Source organism: Gorilla gorilla, chromosome 15, assembly GCF_029281585.2.
Source record: "Gorilla gorilla gorilla isolate KB3781 chromosome 15, NHGRI_mGorGor1-v2.1_pri, whole genome shotgun sequence".
Lineage (NCBI taxonomy): Eukaryota > Metazoa > Chordata > Mammalia > Primates > Hominidae > Gorilla > Gorilla gorilla.
This window is the reverse complement of record NC_073239.2, coordinates 94,090,606-94,118,542: the sequence shown is the minus strand read 5'-3', so window position 1 is coordinate 94,118,542 and position 27,937 is coordinate 94,090,606. Positions and strand designations below refer to the sequence as shown.

General features: G+C 53.2%; 1 protein-coding gene across 4 annotated transcripts in view; it reads right to left on the bottom strand.

Moving 5' to 3' along the window:
* Positions 1-25: 25 nt before the first annotated feature.
* Positions 26-27,937, bottom strand: part of TMEM63C (transmembrane protein 63C) — a 78,214-nt gene continuing 50,302 nt past the window's right edge. For 2 of the 4 annotated variants that reach the window (XM_055361066.2, XM_055361067.2), the window contains 18 exons: positions 27,698-27,840; positions 25,935-25,983; positions 22,770-22,878; positions 20,774-20,847; positions 20,049-20,129; positions 19,815-19,938; positions 18,933-19,066; positions 17,079-17,201; positions 16,486-16,639; positions 15,079-15,185; positions 13,495-13,581; positions 12,847-12,912; positions 10,999-11,161; positions 10,636-10,741; positions 10,050-10,217; positions 7,600-7,709; positions 6,147-6,218; positions 26-2,990 (listed from right to left, as the gene is read on the bottom strand). In XM_055361066.2, the coding sequence (XP_055217041.2) occupies positions 2,787-2,990; positions 6,147-6,218; positions 7,600-7,709; positions 10,050-10,217; positions 10,636-10,741; positions 10,999-11,161; positions 12,847-12,912; positions 13,495-13,581; positions 15,079-15,185; positions 16,486-16,639; positions 17,079-17,201; positions 18,933-19,066; positions 19,815-19,938; positions 20,049-20,129; positions 20,774-20,847; positions 22,770-22,878; positions 25,935-25,983; positions 27,698-27,840 (2,074 nt within the window). In that variant the 3' untranslated portion in view covers positions 26-2,786. Of the gene's footprint in view, positions 2,991-4,648; positions 5,983-6,146; positions 6,219-7,599; positions 7,710-10,049; positions 10,218-10,635; positions 10,742-10,998; positions 11,162-12,846; positions 12,913-13,494; positions 13,582-15,078; positions 15,186-16,485; positions 16,640-17,078; positions 17,202-18,932; positions 19,067-19,814; positions 19,939-20,048; positions 20,130-20,773; positions 20,848-22,769; positions 22,879-25,934; positions 25,984-27,697; positions 27,841-27,937 lie in introns of those variants that run through there. The other 2 variants (XM_019009851.4, XM_055361068.2) reach the window with 2 other exon arrangements.

Sequence of the window (27,937 nt, the reverse complement as noted above, 5' to 3'; positions counted from 1 at the left end):
AGAGGCAGAGGCAGGGGCCAGGAGAGGTTGGGAGGACTTGTTTATTCAAGGCACGGTCATAGCATTAACAAGAAGGTTCAGCATTCTGGCACATTCCTTTAGTGGTTGTGGCCAAGGTTAGCCCACACCCCCTCCCCCCCAACCGGGGGCCCCAGAGGACGCAACGCTGCTGATAGGCACTTTGCTTCCAGGGGCAGTGGAGGGTCAGGCAGGTGGGCATGGGGCCACTGGAGGCCCGAGGAGGGCCCCTCCTGGAGGCTCTAGGCAATACCGGTTCCCAGGCGGCAGCTCCTTCCAGAAAGGATTAAGTCAGGGGGTGATTTGGTGGATGGAGTGGGGTGGGGCGGCTGGGAAGTAGCTGGCAGAGGAGTGGGATGGCAGTAGGTGGGGGGAGGGGGGCAATGGGCGAGGCAGGTGTGGGCTGAGGCAGGAGGTGCCTGAGAGGGCCTGGATGTGGTGGCAGGGGGAGGCTAAAAGATGCCCCCTGCTCCACCGCCCTGCAGTGACCATGGGAGGTCCAGATGGAGCCAACTGCCGTGAGGCTTTGCTGGTTCCCCTAAGAGTGGACTATGGAACCTTCTCCACATGCTCACCACCTTCTCTCAGAGCCAGGCTACACTGGACCCAGGTTCAGAGGGAGAAGCCCTCAGTCATCCCGTCACATCGTCTGCCAGGACTTTTCCCATATGTGGCTTCCCAGTCCGGCAGGGGCTGCAGGGGCTGGGGGCAGGCGCCAGGGAGCTGTGTCCAGCAAAGAAGAGACCCCAGGCCAGCTTCTGGTGTGACCCCCACACCCCATACACCAAATACACATGATGGGGTCGGGCAGGGCCTGGAGCTGGCCACCTCCCCATCATGTGCCAAGCTCCTGCTGGGCCTGACCGCTATGCTGTAACAGTGTACTTTCCCCTTGTTGGTTGCTGAAATTCCAGTGGGGAGGGGGCCTGTGGGACCTGGGTGTGTAGGGGCCAGGCTAGGATCATTTCCTCCTTATTCCTAGCTGGACAAGGAATGGGAAAGACAGCCTCTCTCCAGCCAACCCAAGCTCTCTGGAAAGACACCCCCATGCCAAAATGTAGGCCATGCCCTGGGGGTATAGCAGTTTCTGCCCATTGAGCACAATTTCTCACCTGCGGTGAAGCTTGGAGCTTCTGGGGCTAGGATGGGGCAAAGGTGGGGCAGGGACAAGGTCTAGGTGATCTGAGTTCAGGGCAGCCATGTGCCTGGGGCCTGGTGCAGGTGCTCAGGTGAGGTGAGCCGGGGGCCGGCCTTCAGTAGGTTGGTGGCAGGGACCCAGACCTTTGGGTGAGGGGGCTGAAGAGGGCCCTGGAGCACACAGACCCCATTCAGCTTGGCTTGTTCTGGTTCATTGAGGCCCCCACTGGCCCTTCTCATGTCCTCCCTGGCTGGGCTGCACGGTGGTCCTGATGAGAGCCCATCCCAGAGGCAGAAGCCGGTCCCCCCCGGCTATGGCAAAGGTGCTGAGTGTCACCATCACTGTTCGGAATTCAGCTCCCCCAGGTCTCAGGTAGTGGCAGCCCTGGGAGGACAGCCTTGCTTCTCCAGAAAGGGCTTCTCCCTGGAGCACGTGGCCTTCCCCTCCACCACACCCCTGGCAGGCCTGGGGCAACATCACGATTGAAGCATCTGCAATGTCTGGACCAGGCTCACACTGGAGGCCGCTTGGGTGGTCTTCAAGGCAGGGTGCAGGGGCAGCCCCGAGAAGGGAGGAAGGGTCCTACTTGGGACGCAGGTGATGGACAGTCCTTAAGTGTGAAGCATGGGGTTCTTACCCTAACGTACTGCCCATCTTGGCCAAGCTGGGGGCCCAGGCACTCAGTTGGGTAGGAGGCAGGAGACGCTTTTAAGTGGCCACATCTTTGGCTTTGGGGGTCTTCTCTTTAGGCCCTGGGGCTTGGGGAGGTATAGCTGGTTTCCCACCACACAGAGTTTTGGGGAGAAGACCCCCCTTCCATGAATTCGGCTTCTGTCTCACCCCACTTTGTGTTACCCAGCAAGGACTAACCAAGGTTTCCTTCTGAAAAATGCATACGAGTCTCATTTGATGAGCCCTGAGTGATCACGCTCTAGCTACCCTTGTAAGAATAGAAAGAAGGGCCTCTGCCCTGCTGCTCCTGGGGACATCTTATGAGGGCAGAGGAGCAGGAAGGGAATGAGTTACCTCTTCTCAGGTCTACGCTTTCAGTTGGCTCTTGCTCTGGTGGGTGCAGAAACTTTCTCTTTACAGATCCCCATGCAGGGAACCCCGTGATGAGGTGGTCCTCCATGTCCTGTCAATGTGCCCCGTGCACGTACCTTTGCCTCCTCAGACTGCAGGGGAGGAATGGGCCGGGGCTGGGAGGAGGAGCAGCAGCAGAAGCTCCTTGGAAGGGCAGCTGATGCAGAGTGGTGATGACCCCACAGAGCCTTCGGCAGCCTCCTTCTGTCTCCTCCCTTAGGAACACCTTCTCCATCTTGGTCCCAGGAAGGGACCCCAGCGTTCAGTCTCTGTGCCGGGGCTCCAGCCACCTCTCTCAAGACATGGGCTTGCCTGTATCCTCCATCCCTTCCCAGGCTCCTTCAGCACTGCCGAGCACCCCCAGTTCCAGCCGGGCAGCAGGTCAGCACCCCCGTATGGCCCATGGCTGGGGTGGTGGATGTCTCCACTGTGGGCTTCTCAAAGTCTGCAGGAGGTAGTGGGGAGGTCCAGGCCACCCTCCTGCCTCCCCTTGCCAGGCCCTCCCCTGACCCCTCAACAAGTCGCCAGTGGAGGCCTCAGGTCCCGGTCAGTGGTACTGGTTCTGGCCCTCCAGTTCCAGCCCTTCCTGGAACTGGGCCGAGTCTAGCTCCCTCGCAAAGCCCCTCAGACCACTCTCTTCTTCTCCCTCTTCCGGCTGGTTGTTCATGGTGCCATAGGTGTGCCTGGCTGGGGAGGAGGCGGGGGTCAGGTTCAACTCTGGTTCTTGCAGCACGGTGGCCACATACAGCTGCTTGGGATAGAGACAGGGGGACAGGAGCAAGGTCACGTCGGGGGCAAGGCCCTGGGCACACCCTCTCCCCTCATGCCCCACCCCCATCGCCTCCGTCTCCTCCAAACCTTGGAGCCTGCCTTCTTCCCCAGCAGCCTGGGTCCTGTCTGTCCCACCCACCTAATTGTTCTTGATCATTTAATGAGCATCTAGGTGCTCCCAGGGCTGGTTCAGTGGCAGGACTCCCCACTCCTAGGCCACTGCTCCTTTAGAACATGTTCCATTCACTCTCAGTTCCAAGTCAAGCTGCATCCAGGAGAGGTGACGTGAGGCTCCCCTCAGCTGGGGTCTGGAGAGACCCTCTTTCCTGAGCTAGTGCACTTTCTAATACAGCTTCAGCAGCACATTCAGAACTCCCTCGGGGTCTGTCACTGGTTTGGCCTGTCCTCAAGATGTGGAACTGCTAGCGGAGACTTTGGCCACATGACCTGTCACACCCAGGAATGGTCCCCATGCCTGGGACGGCAGCAGATAGAAAAACACAGGATGTACTAGGAAAAAGAGCAATTGTCATCCTCTGAAGTGGCTCTTAAACCATCTCCTTACTTAGAAAATAGGTTATTAGGGAATGGAATGAAACCTTTCCCATAGGAGTTTATTCCAGTGAAACCAAACAGCCCTGGTTGAAGGAACGGTTTTCCTACAAAAGAATCTAGACATTTGCGTGGTGCCAAAGTAAACCATCTAGATGACCTTTTGGTCACAAAGGGGTAAATGTCAACTGAACCATGGAAAAATCCATCTGTCATTCCCCTAATTAGAAGGTCATGATGGCATCATTAATGAATGGGAATTAACAGGATGTTACATCTCTCAGAGTGTAAATTGCAGCACTACCTGTAATGTGTTCTAGCCCCATGTTGAACTTGCATCTATCAAGCCATCAGATCTAACTTCCAGCGTTCAGGAGATCATGGAACCTGTCATAAGACATCATGAACAGCCAGAAAAATCCAGGTGGAACATTCTGCAGGACTGCTGGCTTGGTCTCTCCAAGTCATTTAAAAGGCACTGCGCTAAAATAAAAGGGACATGAAAACCTGAGGCACATGTGCTAGATTTGATATTGGGTTGGACAAGCTCTAAAAGATACTTCTGGAACAATTAAGGCAATTTGAATACGGGCTGGGTGTTCAAAGAGATAAAAAATTTATATATATGGAAAAAGATTGTTAACTAAAAATGCAGGTTATAGGCCTGGCGTGGTGGCTCACACCTGTAATCCCAGCACTTTGGGAGGCTGAGGCAGGTGGATCAGCTGAGGTCAGAAGTTCGAGACCAGCCTGGCCAACATGGTAAAACCCCATCTGTACTAAAAATACAAAAATTAGCCAGGTGTGATGGCATGTGCCTGTAATCCCAGCTACTCGGGAGGCTGAGAGAGGAGAATTGCTTTAACCCAGGAGATGGAGGTTGCAGTGAGCCAAGATGGTGCCACTTCACTCCAGCCTGAGCAACAGAGCAAGATTCTGTTTCCGCACCCCACAAAAAAAGGTTATAAAACAGTATGTGCAGTACTATTTCATTTTAGCAAAACTATGTAAATCATACATAATTATCTGGAAGAGATACATAGTATATAAATATCTGGAAGAAAATACACTATCAGTGGTCATCTCTGGGTGGTGGGAATATGGACTTTTTATTTTCTTATTTCTGCTTATCCTTTCCCCCTATAATGATGTGCAATGTTCATATAGCCCTGTGGTAATAGGCAAGATTTAAAAAAATAAATGCTAGTCGTGTTTTTTAAAAGCATAGGCTTTAGAGTCATATGGACCTGGTTCGACCTTTGTCCTGACACTTCCTTGCTTGGTGCCCTGGACTCTATATTGACGGAACTTCTGAGCCTCCATTTGGGGATGAAAATCCCTACTGTGTGGGTTTATCAAAAGATTAAGAGCGAAAACAGCAAAGCGCCAGGCTCATAAGAAGATTTCAAAAACTTATTGCTAACAATATTCCAAGAAGGGTCCTTTTGGAAGGGTCCCAAGAAAAGAGAGACTTTCTTGCTTTGAAATCCTTGTGGTCTCTTCATTACGGAAGCACCTTCTCCTGTCCCCTCTCAGAGATAATCTGTGCCTGTATGTAGGGTTTTTCAAAGTGAGGCAAACCTGGCACTCCGGTGACTTCTGTCCACTTGCTGGTGTTTTGTCTGTGCTTCTGTCACCGTGCACTCACTCCCAGCTCTGCCCACAACTAAAGAAAGCCTTGTCTCCCATAGGGCCCTGCCGCCCACTCCGCATTTCCACCGTGCCCGACAACTGTCTTGAGTCCCCCAAGCTCCGGTCTGTCTCCAGGCCTTCGCACAGGCTGCTCCTCTTCCTTGAAAACTCTTGCCCCACACCCTACTTCCCTACTTCACCTGGCACCCCGTATGCCCATTCCTGGGGTCAGATTCAATGCTCCCTCCTCTGGGATGCTTTCACCGAGTGCCAGCCTGGCACCCTTCTTCAGAGCTCCTCCCAGGAGCCCTGGCCTTGGGGCACAGGCTGACCCAGTACCCACCTCAGTGTGTGCATTGGTGGCTCTGCAGCTGCATTTGTGGCAGGGATGCGGGTGGGTGCTTGTGCCCATTCCCCTTCAGGCCGAGCCACTGTGTGAGAGACAGCACCCAGCCTGCAGGCCCTGCACTCTGCACTCTGAGCCAGCCTCTCTGCACGCAGACAGGCTTGCTCATTTCGGCGTCCCTGCCTTACCATCAGTGCAGACTTCTAATAGTTCCCTGAAGCTCTGTCTGTGTCGTTCTGCCTGCACCTGTGCCTCAGGGACAGCCTTTGGTCCCGAGGCCAATCCTCAGCAGGCCCCCCTGCGTCTACATGACCGAGGTCGCTGTGGTCTCGGCCTCCCTGACCAAGTACTTCCTCTCTAGGTGCCTTCCAGACAATGCCGAGTACACGGTGGCTCTTCTCTTTTTCTCACTCTTCATCCAGGACCACGGCAGCATTTGGACCTGGGTCAAGTCCTGCTCCATTAGAGGAGGGAGCCCAGGGGTTCCCCATCTCCTTCCCCATACCCAGAGTGGGCAGCAAAGCTGGCATCCCCCTCAATGCCACTGGAGTAGACCATCCCTGCAAGCACCACCCTCCCAACCTGTCCCTGGGACTCAGGACTCACGAGGGAAGTGGGCGTGGAGGAGGTGCTGCTTGGCTCCATGTCAAACACTGTCTGGATCTCCTCCTCCTCGGGCTGCAGCAGGGAGAGGTGGTGGGTTACAGGAGGTCTGCTCTTTGCCCCTCCCCATTCATCCAGAAGAGCCTCAACTCCACACCTGGACTTCTCACCACCTTGGAACTCAACTCATCTTCTGTCTTTCCAGACCTTCAGCCTGGCAAGACTGAGACCCAGGGGGACAGAGAGAAGGCTGGGATGCAAGGGAGTCCCTTCTGGAATGTTCTATTCCCAAGGGCCATCATTGGGGGAAGTAAGCAGAGCTGGAATTGAAGTTCAAAGATGAGCCTGCTTTGACTCCAGGAGAAGCCTTGACTTCAGCACTGTCGTCTTTCCTCCTGTGGCTTCCCCTCTAATTTGGAAAGTATCTTACACCAACACAGCCTAGGTTCCTGGCCATTCTCCTTCTCTAGAGTGGACACCTGGCCAAGCCAATCACATAATGCTGCTGTATTAGACAGAGTCAGCGGTGTCCTTCACGAGACCCTTCACTAGTGTGGTGCTCCAGCCAGGAGTGGAGAAGGAAGGCTGGGCGGAGAGGGCAGTGGGCACCTGTGCCCAGAGCCCTGGACACAGAGACACCAGAAGCAAAGAGATCCTCCTCCGAGTCCCTCCTCAGGCTCAGTAGTGTGTCAGTCCTTAAAATCAGCTTTCTTTTCTTTATATACATTCATTTAAAAAGGAAACAATTCACTATTATAAACAGAAAACTGTATTTCAGTTGCCATAAGCAGAAAGTTAATGTTAAATACGTAACCATGAAAAATGAAAAATTATGTTGTGATCCACTGGAAATCATTCCAGTGCCCCAGGATAGACATCCATTCTGGGAAATGCTGAGCTAGAACACACAGTTGTTGGCATGGCTCTAAAAGGGCATGGATTGGCTCCCCTCTCCTAATGATTAGGCTGGGCCCACTGCCAACAACCAAAGGAGTCATGTGGGGCAGGGGCCACCTCCAAACATGGCCGCCTCAAGTTCAATAGCCTGGGGTCTTAAAGGAGAGAAAATGACAATCCCCCCTCTTTTTGCATCATCGTCAACTCCCCCGCCAACCTCCTTTGCTCCATCCTCTCTCTTGGCCTCCAGTCCTTGGAGGCTCACAGTTCAGTGGCTGCACTGGACTCACATCGCAGCAGCCTGCAGCTTGGAGGAGGTGTCAGAGGGCAGAAAAGGAGAGGATAGCTGTCTTCTGGATGGGGGCCAGAGCCTAAGCTAGTGCAAGGCATGCATGCATGCATGCACGCATGCACACTGGGCTCCATGCTCTACAGTCAGAGACAAAGGCGAGAACCTTTCATCCTGTGGTGCTATGGGAGCCCAGACCTGGAGAGTATCCTACAGCTGTGTCCCCCAGGGACCAAGAGAACCAGGAGGAGGGGCAGGCTGGCAACTCACCTCGTAGTCGGCAACCATCCGAAGCTTCCCCAGAAAAATGCCAACGAAGGCAATCACCATGGCAATGAGGAGGGTGGACAGGGAAAAGATGGTGATGGCGTGGAGAGAACCTGGCGAGGAGGAGAAAAAGTCATGGGCAGGAGTCTGCCAGCCGAGATGCCACCCCAACTGGCAGATGCCAGGGACCATCACAGCACCACTGCAAGGGCTTTGACCTTGCCAGTCCTCCTCTGATAACAACTGGCATCTAGGAGTCTGACACAATAACATCATCCCTTTGCTCTGTTTGAGCAGTTTAGAATTTGGCATCTGTGGAGTCCATGAAAAAATGTTTTAATTGACTTCAGTACCCACTGCAGTGCCCATTAAATGTGTCCTTCCTGACCTGCTGGTCACCTCCAACACCATCGTCCCTGGGAAGTATCTTTGAGTGACTATTTCTGCCAGTGCCCCCAACGCCATCTCTGACCTACACCTTTCCCTGCAAGCCCTTTTGAAGTGAGCATGCTCAGTTATCTGCGCCGATGGCACAGAGAGGGAATCTAGAAGGTAAAAGTCACCTACATTACATTTGGGAATATTTGGCCCCTTTTTTACGGCAGCAGTTTTCTAACTAGGTAAATGTTGTTTAAATTATGCTTTGCAGCCAAAAATCACTGCTTAATGATGCTTACTGCAGTGTTTTTATAGTAGCAAAAAGTGGCAAACCTCAATATCCAATCATGGAGAACTGACTAAAACTGGTAGATTTTCATGCAACCGCTGAAAGGCACCTACATGTTCAGTCTTTTAACAACCTAGGAAATTGCTCAGAACATTGTGTTCAGTACAAAACCTCAGGGTACAGGACTGAATGTTACAATATGGACTATTGCAGTTTTGCAAAGTAACAATAGACCAACAGCTCCCTCTCAGTGTTCCCACGCCCAAAGCCCCAAAGCGCATGCCTGGAAAGGGGGCTGGGAACAAAAGACATCAGGTTCTGGGTGAGATGATGGGTCGTTTACATGTTGGTCTTTATATTTTTTCTATTTTTGATGATAAACATGCAGTCCTTTATTCTTAGAAAAAAGCATTATGGAAAAAATGAAGTCTCTGGGGTGGCAGGGAAAGGCTAGTGGGATAAGCAATTGGGGGTGATGGCAAATGGGTAAGCCACATAAATGACTGAGAGTTGACCGTATGGATGCCACCATGGCAGGGAGAGAAAAGAAAACACTGCCTCAGATTGCCTGAGCTCAGGAGTTCGAGACCAGCCTGGGCAACATGGTGAAACCCTGTCTCTACTAAAATACAAAAAATTAGCAGGGCGTGGTGGCACGCGCCTGTAGTCCCAGCAACTCAGGGGGCTGAGGCAGGAGAATAGCTTTAACCCGGGAGGCGGAGGTTGCAGTGGGTCGAGATCGGGCCGCTGCACTCCAGCCTGGGCGACAGAGCGAGACTCCGTCTCTAAAAACAAACAAAAAAACAAACAAAAAAAAGAAAACACCGCGTCTCCCTTCTCCCACCACTGAGAAGGTTAAGGTCAGGTGTCTGAGGGAAGGGCAGTGGGGTTGGGGGTTGCTGGGGGGTGAAGGTGCCTCCAACAGGGAGAAAGCTGAGAGATTTCTAATCTGCGGCCTGCAGGGACTGCTTCTGGGAGGGTGTCTCTGAGCTCCCCTGGGCAGGAGCAGTAGCTGTGTGTAGCTAAAGAGTGAGGAAAAAGCTGGCCCCTACTGCAGGCTCTGTTTCCTCTTCCAGGTTTTTTGGCAACCCATAAAGCCAGGCATCTACCACTGGGCACCGGCGGCTTATGCTTATAATCCCAGCACTTTGGGAGGCCTAGGCCAGGGGATCGCTTTAGCCCAGGAATTCAAGACCAGGCTGGGCAACATAGTGAGACCTCATCTCTACAAAATTAAAAACAATTAGCCAGTCATGACGGCTCACGCCTGTAGTCCCAGCTACTGGGGAGGGGGAAGTGGCAGAATTGCTTGAGCCCAGGAGGTCAAAGCTGTAGTGAGCCGTGATCGCGCCACTGCACTTCAGTCTAGACGACAGAGCAAGATTCTGATTCAAAAAATAAAATGAAAAAACAAAACAAAAAACCAGGCATCTTATGGGATCCCAGAGGAAATGTCATGGGAACTGAGCCTCCCAATAGCTGATACTCTATTTTCCGCCCGTCTAGACTTAGAAAGAAGGAATATGAGGTTTCCTTCCCTGAGCGCTGGAAACCCAAATCCACACCTGGGGACCATGTTGGTCCAGGGCCTCCTCTTAGCCTTGAAGCTCAGCTGAGACTCTAATGTAGGCCCTTTAGGCCCAGAGAAGTCACTGGGTGTGGCCAGGTCTGGTGAGCAGCATCTTGCCCTGCCTGGGCTTTTCTCCTCTAACAGGGTCAGTGTTAAGGGACTCACAGAACAGTGGGGCAGGTGGAGGTGGGGTCTCCAGGCTGTCTTGGTACCTACCCAACCGCAGGATGGAGAAGAACAGCATCCAGAACAGACCCAAGAGTGGCGCAAAGATGGCCTGGGAGACGGCAGCCATGTGGATCTGCTCGTTCAGTTTGGTGGGTGCAAAGGAGTAGTACATGTTATAGCGATCCGTCAAGTGCTTCATGCACAGGTAGAGCAGCCCTGGGGGACAAAGGTGGAAACTTACTCAGTGGCCCCTTCGAGTCTGGACCTTTGTGGCTCCAGTGTCTCCACAGGCCTGAGAAGCCAGATCCACGGCTGTCAGAGTCACAACAACCAAGGATGGGTTGGGGGAGCTCCGTGGTACTGACCTCCGGAGCCAGCAGCTTCCCTTGAGCCCCGAGAACTGACTGTTTCAGCTTGGTGAAGAGTCATTCACTCATGCGTTCATTCAACAAACATCCCCCATCGGCAGCCATCCAACCTCAGCTGCCCTGTACCCCCAGCTTGGCCCTGGCCCTGACACCTCCCTACCACAGGTCTCCCCATGCTCCAGGAGGTGGACTGATGTTGTGAGGCTCAATTCCTCCTCCCCATCTGCGGATGTGCAGCCCTTGGGCATGCCTTGGAGATGACTCACCAAAAGGCACAATGATGGGGCAAGTGATGCTGTACGCCATCACCACGCTGAACACGTTCATCATCCACGCATACTCACGCCCAAACTGGAAGTCTATGGCCTGGTTCTGGGACAGAAGGCAGGTGTCACCCTGAGGTGGCCCAGTCCCCTTGGCTTGACTACTTCTGTGGCTCCTCATCAGCCTCCTGGCAGCTCAGGCCTGGAGGCAGCCTCCTTTCCAACCCTGTAGACCAAGGTGCCCCACCAACACCCATCCACACCGTCCCTCCCACCTCGACCCCCTTGGTGCTTCTAGCAGGCTCTACCCCTGACACCCTCCCAAAGGAAACTGAGGGCTGTGCTCAGCGGAGAGCCAGCCTGTACCTTTCTGATGTTGACTCTCTCTGGCTCTGATCTAGAGAAGAAGAGGCGGGTGCTGTAGCAGAAAAGTGACCCCAGACGCAGCAGCTCCATGCCTGTGCCAAGTAAAGCTGCCGTGATCACGTAGTTGACAAAGAAGGCGCCGTTGTCTGGCAGGAACACACACCTGGGCAGTGAGGGAGAGGGAAGGCGGCAACAGAAGTCACAGGGAGAGGGAGAGATGTTAAAAGGGAGGAGAGAGAGGAGAGCAGCAGAGGGAATGGGAATCGGAGTGGAGATACAGATACAGACAAGGAGAATAACATTTCCTCTCTTTCTTTTTCTCTGTCTCTCTCCTATAATATATATGTCCCCAACCCAATGAAGTTAACAAGCAGTCCCCTGAGCAGGGAGGGGCAGGGACCACATAAAGCATGGGTGTGTTAGGGGATACATGCATTGGCTTGATCCAAAGCAAGGGTGTCTGAGCCAGGTCCAAAGACTCGGGAGAATCCCTGAGTGGGTTTCTGGGGGGTCTGTAAACTAGGATGGGAAAAAATAACATCTTTATTTTCACTAATCTCTAACTGAAATTTAGCATTTTCTTACATTAAGAATGTGGGCAATATGGCAGGGCATGGTGGCTCACACCTGTAGTCCCAGCACTTTGCGAGGCCGAGGTGGGCAGATCACCTGAGGTCAGGAGTTTGAGACCAGCCCAGCCAACATGGTGAAACCCCATCTCTACTAAAAAATACCTTGAAGGATTCTGGGCCTTGCCTTATAGAGCAAGTTATGGAAGTTTGCATGTCATTTGCAACATATCTTTGAAAATTGGGATTCTCAACACTTGTTATCACTAAAACAAAAAAATCGAAATTGGCAGAATGTCCCACGTGGTCTGCATGTTGCTTTGTCAATGATCCCCCCTAGTTTAATATTCTTATTCCAATAAGTAATATCAGTTTTTATACTGATGTTTTTAAGACAGTAAAATGTAACTTTAGCTTGCTTATATAAAAAATGCAATATTGGTTGGGTGTGGTGGCTCAAGCCTGTAATCCCAGCATTTTAGGAGGCTGAGGTGGGCAGATCACTTGAGGCCAGGAGTTCAAGACCAGCCTGGCCAACATGGTGAAACCCCACCTCTATTAAAAATACAAAAATTAGCCAGGCATGGTGGCATGTGCCTGTAATCTCAGCTACTCGGCAGGCTGAGGTGGGAGAATCGCTTGAACTTGGGAGGCAGAGGTTGTAGTGAGCCAAGATTGCGCCACTGCATTCCAGCCTGGGTGACAGAATGAGACTTGGTCTCAAAAAAAAAAAAAAAAAAAAAAAGCAATATCTTGTGTTTATAAATACTATGTCAAAAATTTGATTTTTAAAATATCTTGATAACTGTAATTAAGTATAATTGTATAATTGGTTTTCTTTGTAATCCATGTATTTTGTGCACATAAAGACATCATTCAGAGTACACGTAAACCTGGCAGAATCAGAATAAGCTCTGTGGATGGACCAGTGTCAATTTCCTGGTTTTGATATTACACTATAGTTATGCACAATGCTTCCATTGGGGGAAACTGGATAAAGGGCTCATGGAACACCCACCCCCCATACAGTTTGGGGGCAACTTCCTGTGACTATACAATTATTTCAAAGATATCATTCTGAGAAGGGGTCCCTGGGCTTAACTAGATTGCCAAAGGGATCCCAGCACAGGAAAGGTAACAAGTCTGCCCAGTGAGGGTGTTCACAAGCATTTGTCTACACTTCTGTGAGCAAATTCAGGTGCTGGACTCAGGGAAGAGCACATATACCCACTCCTGTGTGCACACACAGCAGCCCTGGTGGACACATGGGAGTACTCACTGGAACCTGATGGATGCTTGCTCTAGATAGTAGATGTCAAAGAGCCAGCGGAGAAAGACATCCAAACTAGAAGCAAAAACAAGGCAGGTCTGTTAGTTAGCAAACCTATGAGCTAAGGCTGAGGGTTCAACCATCCTCCCTTGCCCAATCTCCAAAGAAAGACCCTTGCTTTATTCCAGCTGGCCAGTCCACACTTCCCCTCTTCCTTCTTAGTGCTGGGCTGTCCTGGCCCCGAGCCCTTTGGCCTTTCAGCTCAAGGCCACCTCCTCCAGCAAACCTGGGTCAGTTTGCAATACTGTAAGCAGACATTTCTCTCACAATATTCACTCATTTCTCTCACAGTACTCTCTCCCTCTTCTGAATTTCTACTGCTTTTTGGCTGTGTTGTTCCCATGTGGGGCTGTCAGGCAACTGGTAAGCATGCCTTGTGTCCCCAGCCAGATGATAAGCTCTATGCGGGCCGAACTCACGGCTGGCACGTTAGTGTTTGCAGGAAGCCCGGCTCATGCTACACCCATGACAGGCATGGGGCTGTCTTTGAGGAGTGGGTTTGCAGCAACCACAGGCAGGTCTACAGTATCTGAAAGAGGAGGTCTTAACTCTAAGACAGCCTGGCTAAGAAGGAAGGGATAACTGGAAGTGAGGTACCTGGTCAGTCCCATAGAGGGCAGAATGACTACCATGAACACCAGAAAGATGTAGCACTTGTGCACCATGACCAGATTCTGACTTGATCTAGAAGGAAACAGAGAGATATTCATCAATGGACGTGGCCTAATAAGAACCAAAGGCCTAACTTATAACTATAACTATGTAATAGAAAGGAAGAGAGACACTGATATGGTTTGGCTCTGTGTCCCCACCCAAATCTCATCTTGTAGCTCTCATAATTCCCACATGTTGTGGGAGGGACCCAGTGGGAGATGATCGAATTATGGGGGGTGGGTCTTTCCCATGCCGTTCTCATGATAGCAAATAAGTCTCGTGAGATCTGATGGTATTATAAGGGGGAGTTTCCCTGCACAAGCTCTCTTTGCCTGCTGCCATCCACGTAACATGTGACTTGCTCCTCCTTGCCTGCCACCATGATTGTGAGGCTTCCCCAGCCACATGGAACTGTAAGTCCAATAAACCCTTTTTCCTATGTTAATTACCCAGTCTTGAGTATGTCTTTATCAGCAGAGTGCAAATGGACTAATACAGAGTCCAATGAAACCTCTTTGTTTTATAAATTGTCCAGTCTCGGGTATGTCTTTATCAGCAGTGTGAAAACTGGCTAATACAGACATATGCAGAGTAGAGGTCTGGGCTGGGAAATTGGTTTAATTGTGCATACCGATGCCACCTCCATACACCACTGTGAGCTGTGCTGCATCTGGGAGCAGCAGGAAAGAAGAGCATGATCCACTAGTGATGTCTGTGCTGGGCACGGGAAGAGATGGGAAGGCACAGATGTGCCATATAGTTGATGTCTGTGTGTTAAAGAGACATTACCAAGAATACTCAAAATCCCTGCAGTTTCAGTCATCAATATAAGTCTTGTTCTTGGCCAGAGGAAAAGGCCAGGAAGGATTTCCGTTAGGATAAACCTTTTGGCTGCTGCCTGGTGGAATAGTAGGAACTTTTGGTGCGGAAAATAACTTTTGAGATGCATGCAGCTTTCAAGCCAAAGTACTGCCACCTGCCCAGGGTGTGGCAAATACTTTCTACCCAGTGAGCAGCCACCATAGAACCATCAAGGCTAACAAATGGGAATGCTCCTGATTGGGTAAAAGGTTGGCATGGTGTGGGCCATATGTGGTGACAGTCATAGTGAGTTTGTGGGCCCCTCTGTCTGGCCAAAGCATTCTGTTGACATTCCCACACAAGTCTTTCCTCCTGTGCCTTCTGCATGGAATGCCTGGGACTGCCTAGCTCATGCCTACAGCTCCATGCCTTCAGGATATGGCTGGGGGCTGAGGGAGAAGCCCAAGGAGGGCTTGGCTTTGGCCTCACACTCTTAGACAGTGGCTCTATCTCAGCAACCCAGGGGCCCAGAGTCAACCCAGACCCTCCTTCCAAAGACAGAACACCTGTTGGTCTTTGGGGATGGTTTCAGGTATCAAAACCATCCCTTATCAATTGTACTTCTTAGGCTAGAGGGGAGGCCCAAGTGCCAGGCTGGCGGGGAAGCCAGGGCAGGGGAAGAGGCTGGAGAAAGCACAGGGCTAGGAGAGGAGGCCCCCAGGTCACCTGGTCCAGTGGGCCTCGAGGAAGGCGGAGAAGTAGACAATCAGAGGCAGTATCACTGTGAAGCCCCAGAGCATCACAGAGGGGAAGAACTGGGTCACAACTGGGCTCTGCAGGGGGAGAGGGGAGGACGGCAGGAGAGACGTCAATGCAAGCATCCCCTTCCCCTTGCTTCTTCTCCTCCCACTCACTCCCAGGGCTGGCTTGCTCTCCTGGAGGCTGCAAGGGGCCTGGCCCTTCTCACTGGCTTTCCTGGCCAGGCAGAGGCTGACACCCAAGGTCAAGTGGAGTCCCCAAGCGGCTAGGCCTTCTATGCTGAGGTCACTGGAGCGGCAGCCTGAGCTTTCCTGAGTGACTTCCTCCTAAGGCCGGAGCTAGCCGGGAGTGCATCCCCAGCAAATTGCCTTTGCTGTGATGACATGTGAGCGCGGGAGGAGGGGAGGATGGAGGAGTCCCCAGGGAGAGCTGTGGCCCTCCCAGGATGCGTGGGGTCTGGGGCCTATTAGAAAGTTGACAAAGGGGAACAAAAATCAGCAGCAGAAGTGGTGTGGCTTGACTTGTGTGCGTGTGTGCGTGTGTGCGTGTGTGCATGCACACGTGTTGACTGTGTGTGTGCGTGCATGCACACGTCTGTTGACTCTGTGTGTGCATGTGTGTGTGTGTGCATGCACGTGTGTTGACTTTGTGTGAGTGTGTGCATGTGTGCGTGCACATGTGTGTTGTTGGAAATGAGGATGGGGAGAATATGGAAGAAGAGACCTTCTAGGCTCCTAGTAACAGTCTTGAGGCTAAAGAATTTGGAAATGGGCTAGGATCCCTCTGACCTGCACCATCAGCAGGAGGCATCCCCTAACTTCAGAGATGGTTCCTCCAGGGCTGAGGGCTCCCAGCCTGGAGTGCAGGTGTCTGGAGATGAGGGAGGTGGAGGCAGATCTTGAGCTCCCACTTCTCTGAGAGGGCTGCATTGGGGCTTACCTCACTCTTCCTCACCTTCAACCCTACTACCCAAACCAGGAGCCTGCTTCGCCGGATAACTTGCAGAGAGCAGAGCCACTCACACTTGCCACACCCTCTGGACCCCAAGCTGGCCTGGGATGACCCCGTTCATGAAGACCTCTGAGCCCATGTTGACAGGACGACACCCCCTCCAACTCACCCCAGGACCTGCCTGTGGACTCCCCACTCTCCCTTCCCACTCTAGCCCTGGTCCCTAAGACTGGCAGTCACCCACCTTCATCCCTTTAGAACAAAGCAAGCCCTACCCCGCCATTTGCACCACGGCCACCTCCACAATGTTCGCACTGTATGGGCTCCACAGCCCCCTCCCAGGGGGCCCCCCGTCCCATCCTCGCCTGAATTCTTCCTTGATCTCCCTGGGGCCCCCAGGCCTGGCCTGAGCAGAGGAGGCACCTGCAGCTTCTCGATGGGGCGGGTGACGTTGTACATGTCGATAGTGTTCATGATGATGGCAGGCGTGGTGAGAAAGAAGAAGAGGAAGAAGAGGAAGGTGTTGATTGCGATAAAGCGGGCCCACCAAAAGAAGCGGCGGACAGACAGGTGTTTCCTGGGGAAGGATGGAAGAAGGAGGCACATTTAGAGACATCAGTTCTTAGAGCCCATGTGTTGTTTGCTGCAGGCCAGCTGTGGACCCAGGCTGCCCTGGTCTAATCCAGCCTCCTGGGCCCAGACCTGCATGCAACAGGACCCTGGACCGTCCCCTGTCACACCGTTTATAAAGGATCCAGAGCATATAGCCAAAAAAAAAAAAAAATGGACCTGAGTTCCCTCTGCAGGAAAAACCTTTTTGCTAAGGGTTGGATGCCTCCCACACTTGTGGGAATGAGTCTGGGCGTACACACAGGTTGTGGTGCTTAGGAGAGCATGGAACTTAGTCCCCTTGGAGTCTCTGTTGGGCAATGACATGGGGAGAGAAGGCCCTGTCCTGCCGCCTTCTTCAGTCTCAGAGGAGCTCAGAGGAGAGGGGAGGGATGGGGGAGGCTTACCAAATAATGTCTTTGGGATGTGGGGCCATAGTGACCCTCCAGTAATATGATTTGACGATGGTGGTCACTGAGGACTGCTGGGGTTGCACACCACACTGGACATACTTGTAATCCTTACGGACACTGCAGAGAGGGGAGAAGAGGAAGAAAGGTGGGTCTGGGGGTGGGGGGATGGGCTTATGAGGGTCTCATGCCAGGAGCTCAGGGCCACTATGGTGGTCCTACAGATGGGGGCTCATCCCCTTCCTGGGGATTCTTGAAGCCTTGGATATGTCTTCAGGACCTTAGAGGTGGACAGTTCCTAAGGCCCAGTATCTGGAGGAAAGGGCATTTGAGGGTGCCTAGACTGCCCAGGCAGGGCAGAGGTGCCACGTTGTTCTGTTTCTGCCTTTCCCCTTAACAGCAGTGACAGCACATAGACACACTCTTTCTTTGAGATTTGATAAGGGAGGTACTACTTTTAGCCTCATCTTGATATCAATAGCTACTAATTATTGAGTTCTTTCTGTGTGTTTGACACTGTGCTAATTGATGACCAGTATCATTTCCATTGCACAGATGACTAAATCGAGGTGCCTAGAGATGTGACCAAAGAGGAGCAGGTGGTGGAGCCCCACCTCTGGCTTGCTAGCTCATATTCTGCTGTAATTAAGCCCCGGATCCTCTCTACCAAATGGCAATGTCTCAAAGAATGAACAATATTACCTTAGGTAGGTGTATTGCTTTAAACAACACAGAAACTGAATAGAAGGCATATCACTTGTCAACCTTCCGGGAGGGCAACAGGGCAGATATCAGTAACCAAATTTGCGAGATAAAAAGTTGAGAGTATAAGGAACTTGCAAAATTGTGTACCATTGTTTGTGAGCAAAATCTAGGTAGTTCTGCTCTTCCTTTGTAGGGTTGGGGTAGGTGGGAACAATGTGCTGTACAGGATCAGCCTCCCCCAGAAAGAAGAGCCCCCCTGACCCCCACAGTTCTTAAGAGATAAATTCTGGAGCTCCTTTAGGACTTTGGCCCAGTCCTAAGGATCCTTCTGGAACATTCCAGAGTGGACTGAATTCACTCCTTGTCAACGCATGGGCTGCCAGAGGCTGGGGCATAGAAGAGAGGGGACTGTAGAGCTATGAATTAGGGGAGGCCTGCAGCAGGAGAAGGGCAAACAGAGCTGCTCTATCCTGACGCTCTCTTATGGTGAGGAGGGAGTGATGTGTGTGTCAGCTGGGAGCAGTGGCTCACACCTGTAATCCCAGCACTTTGGGAGACCGAGGTGGGCAGATCACCTGAGGTCAGGGGTTCGAGACCAGCCTGGCCAACATGGTGAAACCCTGTCTCTACTAAAAATACAAACATTAGCTGGGCATGGTGGCAGGCACCTGTAATCCCAGCTACTTGGGAGGCTGAGGCAGGAGAATCGCTTGAACCTGGGAGGCAGAGGTTGTAGTGAGCTGAGATTGTGCCATTGCACTCCAGCCTGGGTGACAGAGCGAGATTCTCTCAAAAAAAAAAAAAAAAAAGAGAAAAAGAAAAAGAAAAAGGGAAAAGGGATGTCATTTTTGTCAAGGACAGAAGAGGGACCATGAGGTCAAAGGCTTCTCTGACCACCTCTGTGCTAAAGCAAGGACAGGGAGTGAGGAGCCCCGGCCTGGGCACCCCTTGAGACCAGCTGGGCCCCAGCAGCTGGGGGAAGCAGGTATGGCCATCTCATCCACTGGAGAGCCAGATGGCAGCTGCCTGTGATGAGCATGGAGGGCCCAGGGGAGGCAGAAGGGGAAACTGGAGGTGGAGAGGGAGGAGAGTGCCGAGAAGCAGGGGTATGCTTGGGGCTGGGTGGGGCGCCTGCCTGGTGCTCACCGCTTGGCCATCCTGGAGTCCTGGAAGGTGACAAAGATCAGGTCCAGGCGCTTGAGCGGCACGCGGTTGAGCTCGGCGTTGAACTCGTCCGTTAGCTGCTCCTCTAGCTCGCTGTAATACTGCTCTGCATCCACCTGGGGTGGCAGGCAGCCTTCAGGGCTGGGGCCAGAGCCCCAGGAAGGCCTCCCTGGTCACGAGGTTCCTCCCCACTCAAGCCTCCCTGGATTGTGGTGGCCCTGAAGCACCTCAAGGAGCCCAGGACCCTGGCTGGCCTCCAAAGTCCCACCTCTAGAACAAGAAGAGGCGATGACTGCCATTCACCCCTGCCCTTAGATCTGGGGAAAGTGAGGCATAGCTAGGGGTACCCGGGGGCTTTCAGGCTTGGGGTGGACCACAGAGAGGTGAGAGAATGTGTTTGCCGCATTTCCACGAGAGAGGGTGAATCTCTGGGCTGGCAGAAGTTCGGCGTGGTCCTGAAGCAGGTGTCTGAGTCTCGATGCCCTCTTTGAGCCACAGTGGTCAGGTGATAAGACAGGCTGTTGCCTTCAAATGTTTCTGTCCTATCTCTTTGGGAGCCTGAGGCCTGGCAGCCTCGTGTAGCCTGCTGTGTTTTCTCTGGTCCTTCTCTCTCATTCTCCCAACCAAGACCAGAAAGGAGACAGCAGCAAACTTCCCTGGATTGTTCTGAAGGTGGCCTCCAGAAAGGCTCCCATCTCAACAGGGAGGCAGGACATGGTGGATGGGGAGGAAGGAGCTGGGTGGGGAGCACTAGAGCAGACCTGAGTGAGGCCTGGGGCCCAACAGTGCAGGCAAAGGCACAGAGCCTAGAGCCCCAGGACCCCACCGCTCCCTTGCTGTGCTCCCAACGCTCAAGCCAGTTACCTCCTTGAAGCAGGTCCAGCACTTGCAGAAGCACAGGCGGGCGCAGGGGTGGATCCTGATCATCACCTTCCCAGACTTCTTGGCCTTGGCTGTATAGAAAAGCCGGCCCCGCATGGCATGGCGCCTGCCAGCGGTGGGCAACAGGAGAAGGACCTGCAGGTCAGGGGCCAGCAGAGCCCCATCCTCCCCTTTTACCCCCACCCCGGGCCCCAAAAGGCCCCGCTGCAGCCTCACCTCTGATCGTCCAAGTCGATCAGGTTCCTGACGTCGTAGCAGAAGTGGACTCTTGTCACGACACTGCCTGGATAGGCCTCGCTGCAGCCACAAACATGGGTGCTGAGTCGGCCTGTGGGGTTGGGGATGTTCTGCCCCTACCCCCTGCCCAGCATGTCGGCCCTCAGGGCTGGGTGGCTCAGCTGCCTGGTGTTCCTGGATGGGAGACTCCATCTCTGCTCCTAAAGCTGAACCTCAGGGTTTGAACCTTGGCGATCTGAGAGCTGCCAAATCCTTCCTACACAACTCAGAACAGGGCAAAAGGGCAGAGCTCCACCCACTGGGGAACCCAGGAGAGAGCTGTTCACGAAGAGATAATTAGCTCAGTGAACAGTGTCCTTGGGGCTAGGAACTTGGGGTCACAAAGGATGTCTCCAGATGATCTGCTCTAAATAGCTGTGATCCAAGGTTCCCTGTGCTCAGTAGTTGGAGCAACAGGAGAAAGAAAAATTCCAATCACCCATATCACAGCCATGCCATGCAGGAAGTCCCTGACTTCAGACACCCTGCTCCAGCTCCAGCGGCCCTCCCCATTCTAAAAAGCTGATCCTGAGCTGAGTCCAGGGAGAGCCACCCCAGGGTGTCCCAGTCCCACCATCCTGCACCAACTCACTACCCACTTGAGGACCCAGGCGGGGTTACAGGGAGGAAGCGATCCACGCCTCGGCCCACCCCAACCCACTTACTGAAAATGCTTAATGATGAGTTCTGGGTCTTCAATGTCCTTGGGCACATAGGTGATCATCAGTGTCCTTGTGACCTGGGTGGGAATAATAAAAATGGAGAAAGAAGACTGTGCTTGCATAGGAATTCCAGATACCTGAGTCTTTTGGTGGCTCAGAGCAGGCCTTCTGCTCACAGCAGGCTGCTGATGCCAGTGCCTCCTTGCTGAGAGAGCCAAGAAAGCCAAAGCCAAGCTGGGACACTGTGGGCCAAGGAAGTGCCAGCTGCCTTAGCCCACGGTGTCCCAGCTGAGCCAGGTAGCTCTGAGGTTCGTCAACTGTGCTTCCATTCTCCTCTGTGCCCAGCTGTGGGTGCCTTGCTCCGGACTGCTGTGGTGAAGGGAGGAAGGGCTGGAAAGCTGCCATCAGGCTGGGGTGGAGGATCAGAGCTCCATGATTGGAAAGAGCTGCCCGAGCGACCCCACAGTGATTTCTGCTCTCCCTGTAGCTTCCACTGTTCCAGCGTAAAGCCTCACATCGCTAGGGAAATCCCTCAGGTGAGACTAGGCCCGGGAGTTGGGAAGTAAACAAGACTCTGGGGAGAGGGTAGGGAAGCTTCCCTAAACTTCACACTTTATTCTGTGAATGGGAAATATCTTCCTGGGTCGTCACCTTTAAGATGACAGTCTGGTAATTGTGCTGCAAGAATCAGGGGTCTTGAAAGAGGCTTCTGGTGACAAGAAGGAAAGCTGAAGTAGCAGACACCAGACTAGTCAAGGGTGACCAAGCCTCCATGCCTGGCAGGCTGAAGCATTTGGGTTCACTTTTCAGGGAATGTGGATTTGCACTCTGGGGTGGGTTCAAGTGAATCAGTCCTTTTGAATGGATGGCCTGGAAGGAGCTGATTCCACACCACTGAACCTTTGAAAGGCTGAGGACGGGAACTAAGGATGCTCCTCACTCTTGCCCATCCCCAGCAGAGCATGGGTGCTGGTCCAGATGGGTGGCACTGCTGGTGCCTGCCCGTGGCCCCCCGTCAGTCATCTCTGCACACCAACACCTGCAGCATGCTTCAAATACTGCGACTGCTCTTTCCCGGCCTTGGGGCATGTTCAGCTTTTGTGCAGGGCCAAGTAGGGGAGGAGTTAAAGCCCCCAAGCGCAACCCTCAATGAACGGTGGACAGGGAGCTGGCGGAAAATACCCACGATTGCTCACCTCCAGGAAAATTCTGGGGCATGTGCTCTACACCAGCTCCTAGAGTTCCCCAGTCATGAAGCTCCACTTGCCGACAGTGGTAAGTTGCCCCTCCATGCTCCCTTTTTTTGGTTGCCTTTGCATCCTCACTCCCTTACTGGCCTTTCCTGGGATCACCTCCCATAAACAAGTGCTACTCATTCCAAGTCTCAGGGTCTGCTTGGATGGGGTCACCCAAACTGAGACGGTGGGGATACACGGGGGTCTCTGACCTCAGAGAGACTGCAGAAGGGCAAGGCACGGGCCTAGCAGGAGTGGGCAGGGCCAGGTACACTAAGTAGCAGCAGTTCAGCAGGGCCCAGACCACTTAGCATGGAGGCCCCCGCTGGTCCACTGGGCCTTGTTAATCCTTTAGTTTTCAGATGGCGGGAAGTCCAAGAGTCCCTGGGGAGGGGCGGGGCAGCAGAGGGGCAGGGATAGGAGGTACCTGGGCAGCAGCTATTTACCAACCAGTCTGAAAGTTTCATTAGGGGTGAGAGGATGGAGGGTGAGAGGGTGGAGGAGCGTGAGAGGGTGGAGGAGCGTGAGAGGGTGGAGAAGGGTGGAGGAGGGTGAGAGGGTGGAGAAGGGTGAGAGGTGGGGGCCAGGTGATTGTTACTAGGGCTGAAGGGAGGAAGCTTGGCCCCTGCTCAGGTGAAACCGCCCCCTCCCATCTATCACAGTCTCCCTGGACCCTCTGAGGGCTTCTCTGAGGGTTGGGAGTGGTCAGCCCAGTGGGGAGGGACCCCAGCTCCCAGTGGGAAGCAGCTTTGTAGGCTACTTACCTTTTGGCTATTCCTGGGCGCAAATCCCAGGCAGTGATGAGCCATGAACATGAAGTTGGTGATGAAGTAGAAGAAGGACAGCAGGCTATGCAGCCACAGGAGCTTGCTCCTGCAGGGAGGGAGGCAGCAGCAGTGAGGTCAGCCTGTGAGCTCCCCAGAGCCCACTGCACAGAGACCCCTGGGCCTCCTCCTACCCTCAGTCTCCTGGGGCCCCCCAGCCCATCACAGTCTCCTCAGACCCCCACAACCATCCAAGTCTCCCCAGACCCCAACCCATTACAGTATCCCCCCACCCCCACCCATCACAGTCTCCCTAGACTCCCCCTACCATCACAGTCTCCCCATACCCCCACCCATCACAGTCTCCCCATACCCCCCACCCACCAGTCTCCCCATACCCCCCACCCACCACAGTCTCCCCATACCCCCACCCATCACAGTCTCCCCATACCCCCCACCCACCAGTCTCCCCATACCACCCACCCACCACAGTCTCCCCATACCCCCACCCATCACAGTCTCCCTAGACTCCCCACCCATCACAGTCTCCCCATGCCCCCACCCACCACAGTCTCCCCATACCCCCATCCACCACAGTCTCCCCATACCCCCATCCACCACAGTCTTCCCAGACCCCCACCCATCACAGTCTCCCCATACCCCCACCCATCACAGTCTCCCTAGACTTCCCACCCATCACAGTCTCCCTAGACTCCCCACCCATCACCCCATCTCCCCAGGCCCCCACCCACCGCAGTCCCCCTGGACACCTCCCTCACCCATCACAGTCTCCTAGGGCTCACTGCTCCCTCCCACCCATCACAGTCTCCCCATACCCCCCACCCACCACAGTCTCCTCATACCCCCCACCCACCAGTCTTCCCATACCCCCACCCATCACAGTCTCCCCATACCCCCACCCATCAGTCTCCCCATACCCGCCACCCATCACAGTCTCCCCATACCCGCCACCCATCACAGTCTCCCCAGACCCCCCACCCACCACAGTCTCCCCAGACCCCCACCCACTGCAGTCCCTCTGGACACCTTCTCCACCCATCACAGTCTCCTAGGGCTCCCTGCTCCCTCCCACCCATCACAGTCTCCCCAGATCCTCCCACCCATTGCAGTCTCCGTGGACCCCCCAACCGGTCACGGTCACAGTCTCCTTGGATCTGTCCCACCAGTCACAGTCTCCTAGGACACCCCCACCCATCTCAGGCTCCCCGAACACCTCCCTTCCACCCATCACAGTCTCCCAGGTCTCCCTCCCACCCATCACAGTATCCCTGGATCCTCCCCTCTCACCTATCACAGTCTCCCCAAATATCTCCCCATCCATTGCAGTCTTCTCAGACCCTCCCCTCCCACCGATCACAATCTCCCCGGACCCCCCTCTCCCAGCCCACATGCAGTCTTTCCAGGAACACCTTCTTGGAGTCCAGACACTCAGGTGCCTTGGAAGGGGCATCAGTGGTGAGAAGGGGTCTTGCTCCAGCTCATGGGGGGGATGTTTATTGAGTGTTTACTCTGAGCCAGATCCAGGTGGGACTTAGTGCATGGTGTGCATTTTCTCACTAGACTCAACCACACACATAGCCATGCATGTGGTTATCTTCACTTCACTCATAGGGAAAGGAGGGTGAGAGAGGGTCGGTGACCCTCCCAAGGTCACTGTAGCAATGGTGCGCTGGGAGGTGAGCCCAGAGCTGCTGAAGTACTTAGATTCATCACTGCTACGCCATCCTGCCAGCTGCTGTGGCTCAGGCCCCCATGGTTGCACAGCAGACCAAATGAGGAAGAATCTGGGTTACCTGCAGGCCTCGGGGGAGGAGGACCAGATGGTTTGCAGCACCACCCCTGGGGTAGGAGAGTCGTGGCACTTGGACCATGTTTGCCATCCCTGCTTTCAACTCACATGATGCCATCCCAAAGCACTTGGCTAGGATTGCTACTCAGAAATAGGGCCCACCTTATTCTACATGGTTAGAGGGGAGAAAATTCACCTTGTTTCAAAATACCCCTGGTGCCTGGCACCTCACACGCCATTGCCATCTGCTATGATGGTGGATCCACCATGCTGCTCCACCCTCAGTTTCCACAGAGGGGCAAGGCTACATGGTCTCTACAGAATGCTCCAGCTCTCTGCCAGGATAGATTCATGGAGATTGATGGCTTTTTGCTGTTCTACTAGAATTCACTTTTTGTTGGGAAGATGTAGGTACCTCGGGCCAGCAATGGGCCTCGGGAAGGAGCCGATATCCCTACTCTGGTTGGCATCCTCAGGGGAGGATATGGTCAAAGCAGAGGTGAGAGGATGCCTTAGCCCCTTTCTGCTCATTTCAGAGTTTGGGTTAAGCCAGTCTGCTCCAAGGTGTATTGCAGGAGAGCAGGGGCAGAGGGATAGGGGTTGGGGGACGCGAGGTGGGGCAGGGGTGTGTGAACCCCACTCACGCTTGCTGGAACTGCTTCTGCAGCTTTGTCAGGAATCAGCCAAGCTGGCCTAGACACCTGGGCCATGGCATGGACCAACGGGGCCACATTTGGCTCGGGGCAAATTGATATGGCCTCCAGTCAGGTCGGCTGAAGTTGAAAGCCACAGGTTCTTGGCCTGTGAGGGGAAGGAGCTTAGAGAGCATGTCCACCAGCTCTTCCCCAATGACGGACATGAATAAGGACTGAAGCTCAGTGTTGGGGGTGCACTGCTTCAGACCTAGGGCCAGTTAATGGCAGAAGTGGGGCATGAGTCTGCTGTGGGACTCTGAGGGGGACTGTCAGGCACACGATTCACTCGGGTATATGACGGCTGACTGGAACCTATTGGTGGCAGGAAAACAATCTTCAATCTCTTTCAGCACATGGTCTCTGCCTCTTGGGATCTGGGTACACTAAGCAAATAGTACCATTTCTCCACGTCTTCATGAGTGGCCAGTTTGGGCAGCTCCACTCATGACAGATGAGGACACAGGGCCTCATCTCACACCAAGAGTCCTGCCCCACCGAGAGGATGCAGCTTCTGACATCTCACTCAGGACCCGGTTCCCAGGGAAACCAGGCCTTTCTTATCAGCAAAACGCTGCCCATGTTACAAACTGACATGTTAGACCTCCTCTCCACACCAACACCCCCAGCCAATGGAATGGGAGGTTAAGATCAGGTACCTACTCTGTGGAGACATTGACAATGGTGGTCCGAGCAAAGTGACTGCTCCAGTCTGAAAGAGAAAGAAGTTGCTGACCTCAAGCCTGGCTCCTCAGTTGCTGGGGGCGCCAGAATTCAAGGTTCCTGGACAAATGCTTCGGGTCCTTTGACCTCCTCTTCCTTCCGGTTCCCCAGAGCTTCTCCCCAACTTTTAACAAAAACATCAGAGGCCTCTTTTCCCTGGCACTGCTGACTGGGGCTCTCGGGAGGAAAGCGAGAACACTTCTTTGTGTGGTATCTCCAGGGCATAATTGGCACATAATGGACACCCAGTGAATGCTTGTTGGAGGCACCAGCCATCCAGCCACGAGCAGAATGATGAAATTAGCAACACTATTACCACTGGCAACGTCCAGAAAAGGCAACACTGCCTCATTCAGAGGAAATCCTTCTGGCTATGTGCATTAGTTTGACGGTTCAGACACCCCCTTATAAAATGTGTCTAAAAATCCTGCATGATATTATCACTGCCAACATACCAGCTCTTAGGATGAGACAAGACTCAGATATTACTCTAGTAGTGGCATTTGGTGGCACGGACACTCAGTGTGCTAAACTGAATTAATTAAGGTCTACCTCTGGCCAAGGATGAACAGGTAGAAACCTAAGGAATCAGGGGAAAGCTGGTTGCCCCGGGGGCATTTACGGTGCTATTCTGCACCACCCAGTTGTACAGTCTTCATACAGCTCCATTCAGCTTCATGATTCTAAATGAAATACTAGCTGCTATTCATTGAGCACCTACTATGTATATCCAACACTGTATAGGTATGTGGCATGTGATCTCCAATCCCTAAGACAGTTGAGGAAAGTGAAGCTCGGGAGACTGATTTGCCATATACAAGGTTAAATCACATGTTAGTGGCCAGGTGCGGTGGCTCATGCCTGTAATCTCAGCATTTTAGGAGGCCAAGGCGGGTGGATCACTGGAGGTAAGGAGTTTGAGACCAGCCTGGCCAACATGGTGAAAACCCGTCTCTACTAAAAATACAAAAATTAGCCGGGCGTGGGGGCGGGTGCCTGTAATCCCAGCTACTCAGGAGGCTGAGGCAGGAGAATCACTTGAACCCAGGAGGCAGAGGTTGCAGTGAGCTGAGATCGCGCCATTGCACTCCAGCCTGGGCGACAATAGCAAAACTCTGTCTCAATAAGTAAATGAGTAAATAAATAAATAAATAAAATATAAAATAAAATAACATATTAGCTAGGCAAAGGTATTTTCTGGGGAGCAGGTGTGGGTAAACATTGTGGAGCCATGATTTTTCTGTTTTGGAAGCCAAGGTCTCATCCACAATGCTGTTCCCTCCAAAGGGCTTACCCCGTTCCAATGAGTGGGAGTAGAGGTCCTACAAGGCAAATTCTGCACCTATGGTGTTATGTCCAACAGAGTGGGTTCAGGGATCTTTGCAGTGGGTCACATGTCACAAAAGGGTCTCCAGGAACGCCCAGCCAGAGTGGGGCCGTGAATGAACACTCAGTTCCAAACTGAATTAATACTATGTGCCTGCTGGGTGTCAGGCCCTGGGCCAAACCTGTGACAAAGGAGGAATCGCCTCCAGTCTCCACATGAGAGAAGCGAAGCATGGCTTGTTCAAGTTCACACAACAACAAACTCCCAGAGGCAGGATTAAAATAGATGTCTAGACCCTCAACCCAAGCCCTGACTGGCTTGCCTGGCTGCCTCTCAGGTCCAGCTGCTGCCCCAGGGCCAGCTGAGCTTTGCCTACCCAGAACAGATCCAGTATAGTTGATGGGCAAAATGATGCCCAGGGAGGGGATACAGATGATGAGCACAAAGATGATGAGGTGGTACTGGAACACGATGTAGATGCGCGCGTCGTCCCCACACTTGTTAATCAGATCCTCGTCCCTGGAAGAGACACACAGACAAGGACGTGCCTCAGGAGCCAGCGTGGCCACCACTTGTTGTGGGGAGGTAGAGAGAAGGGCAGAAAATGATCGCCCCC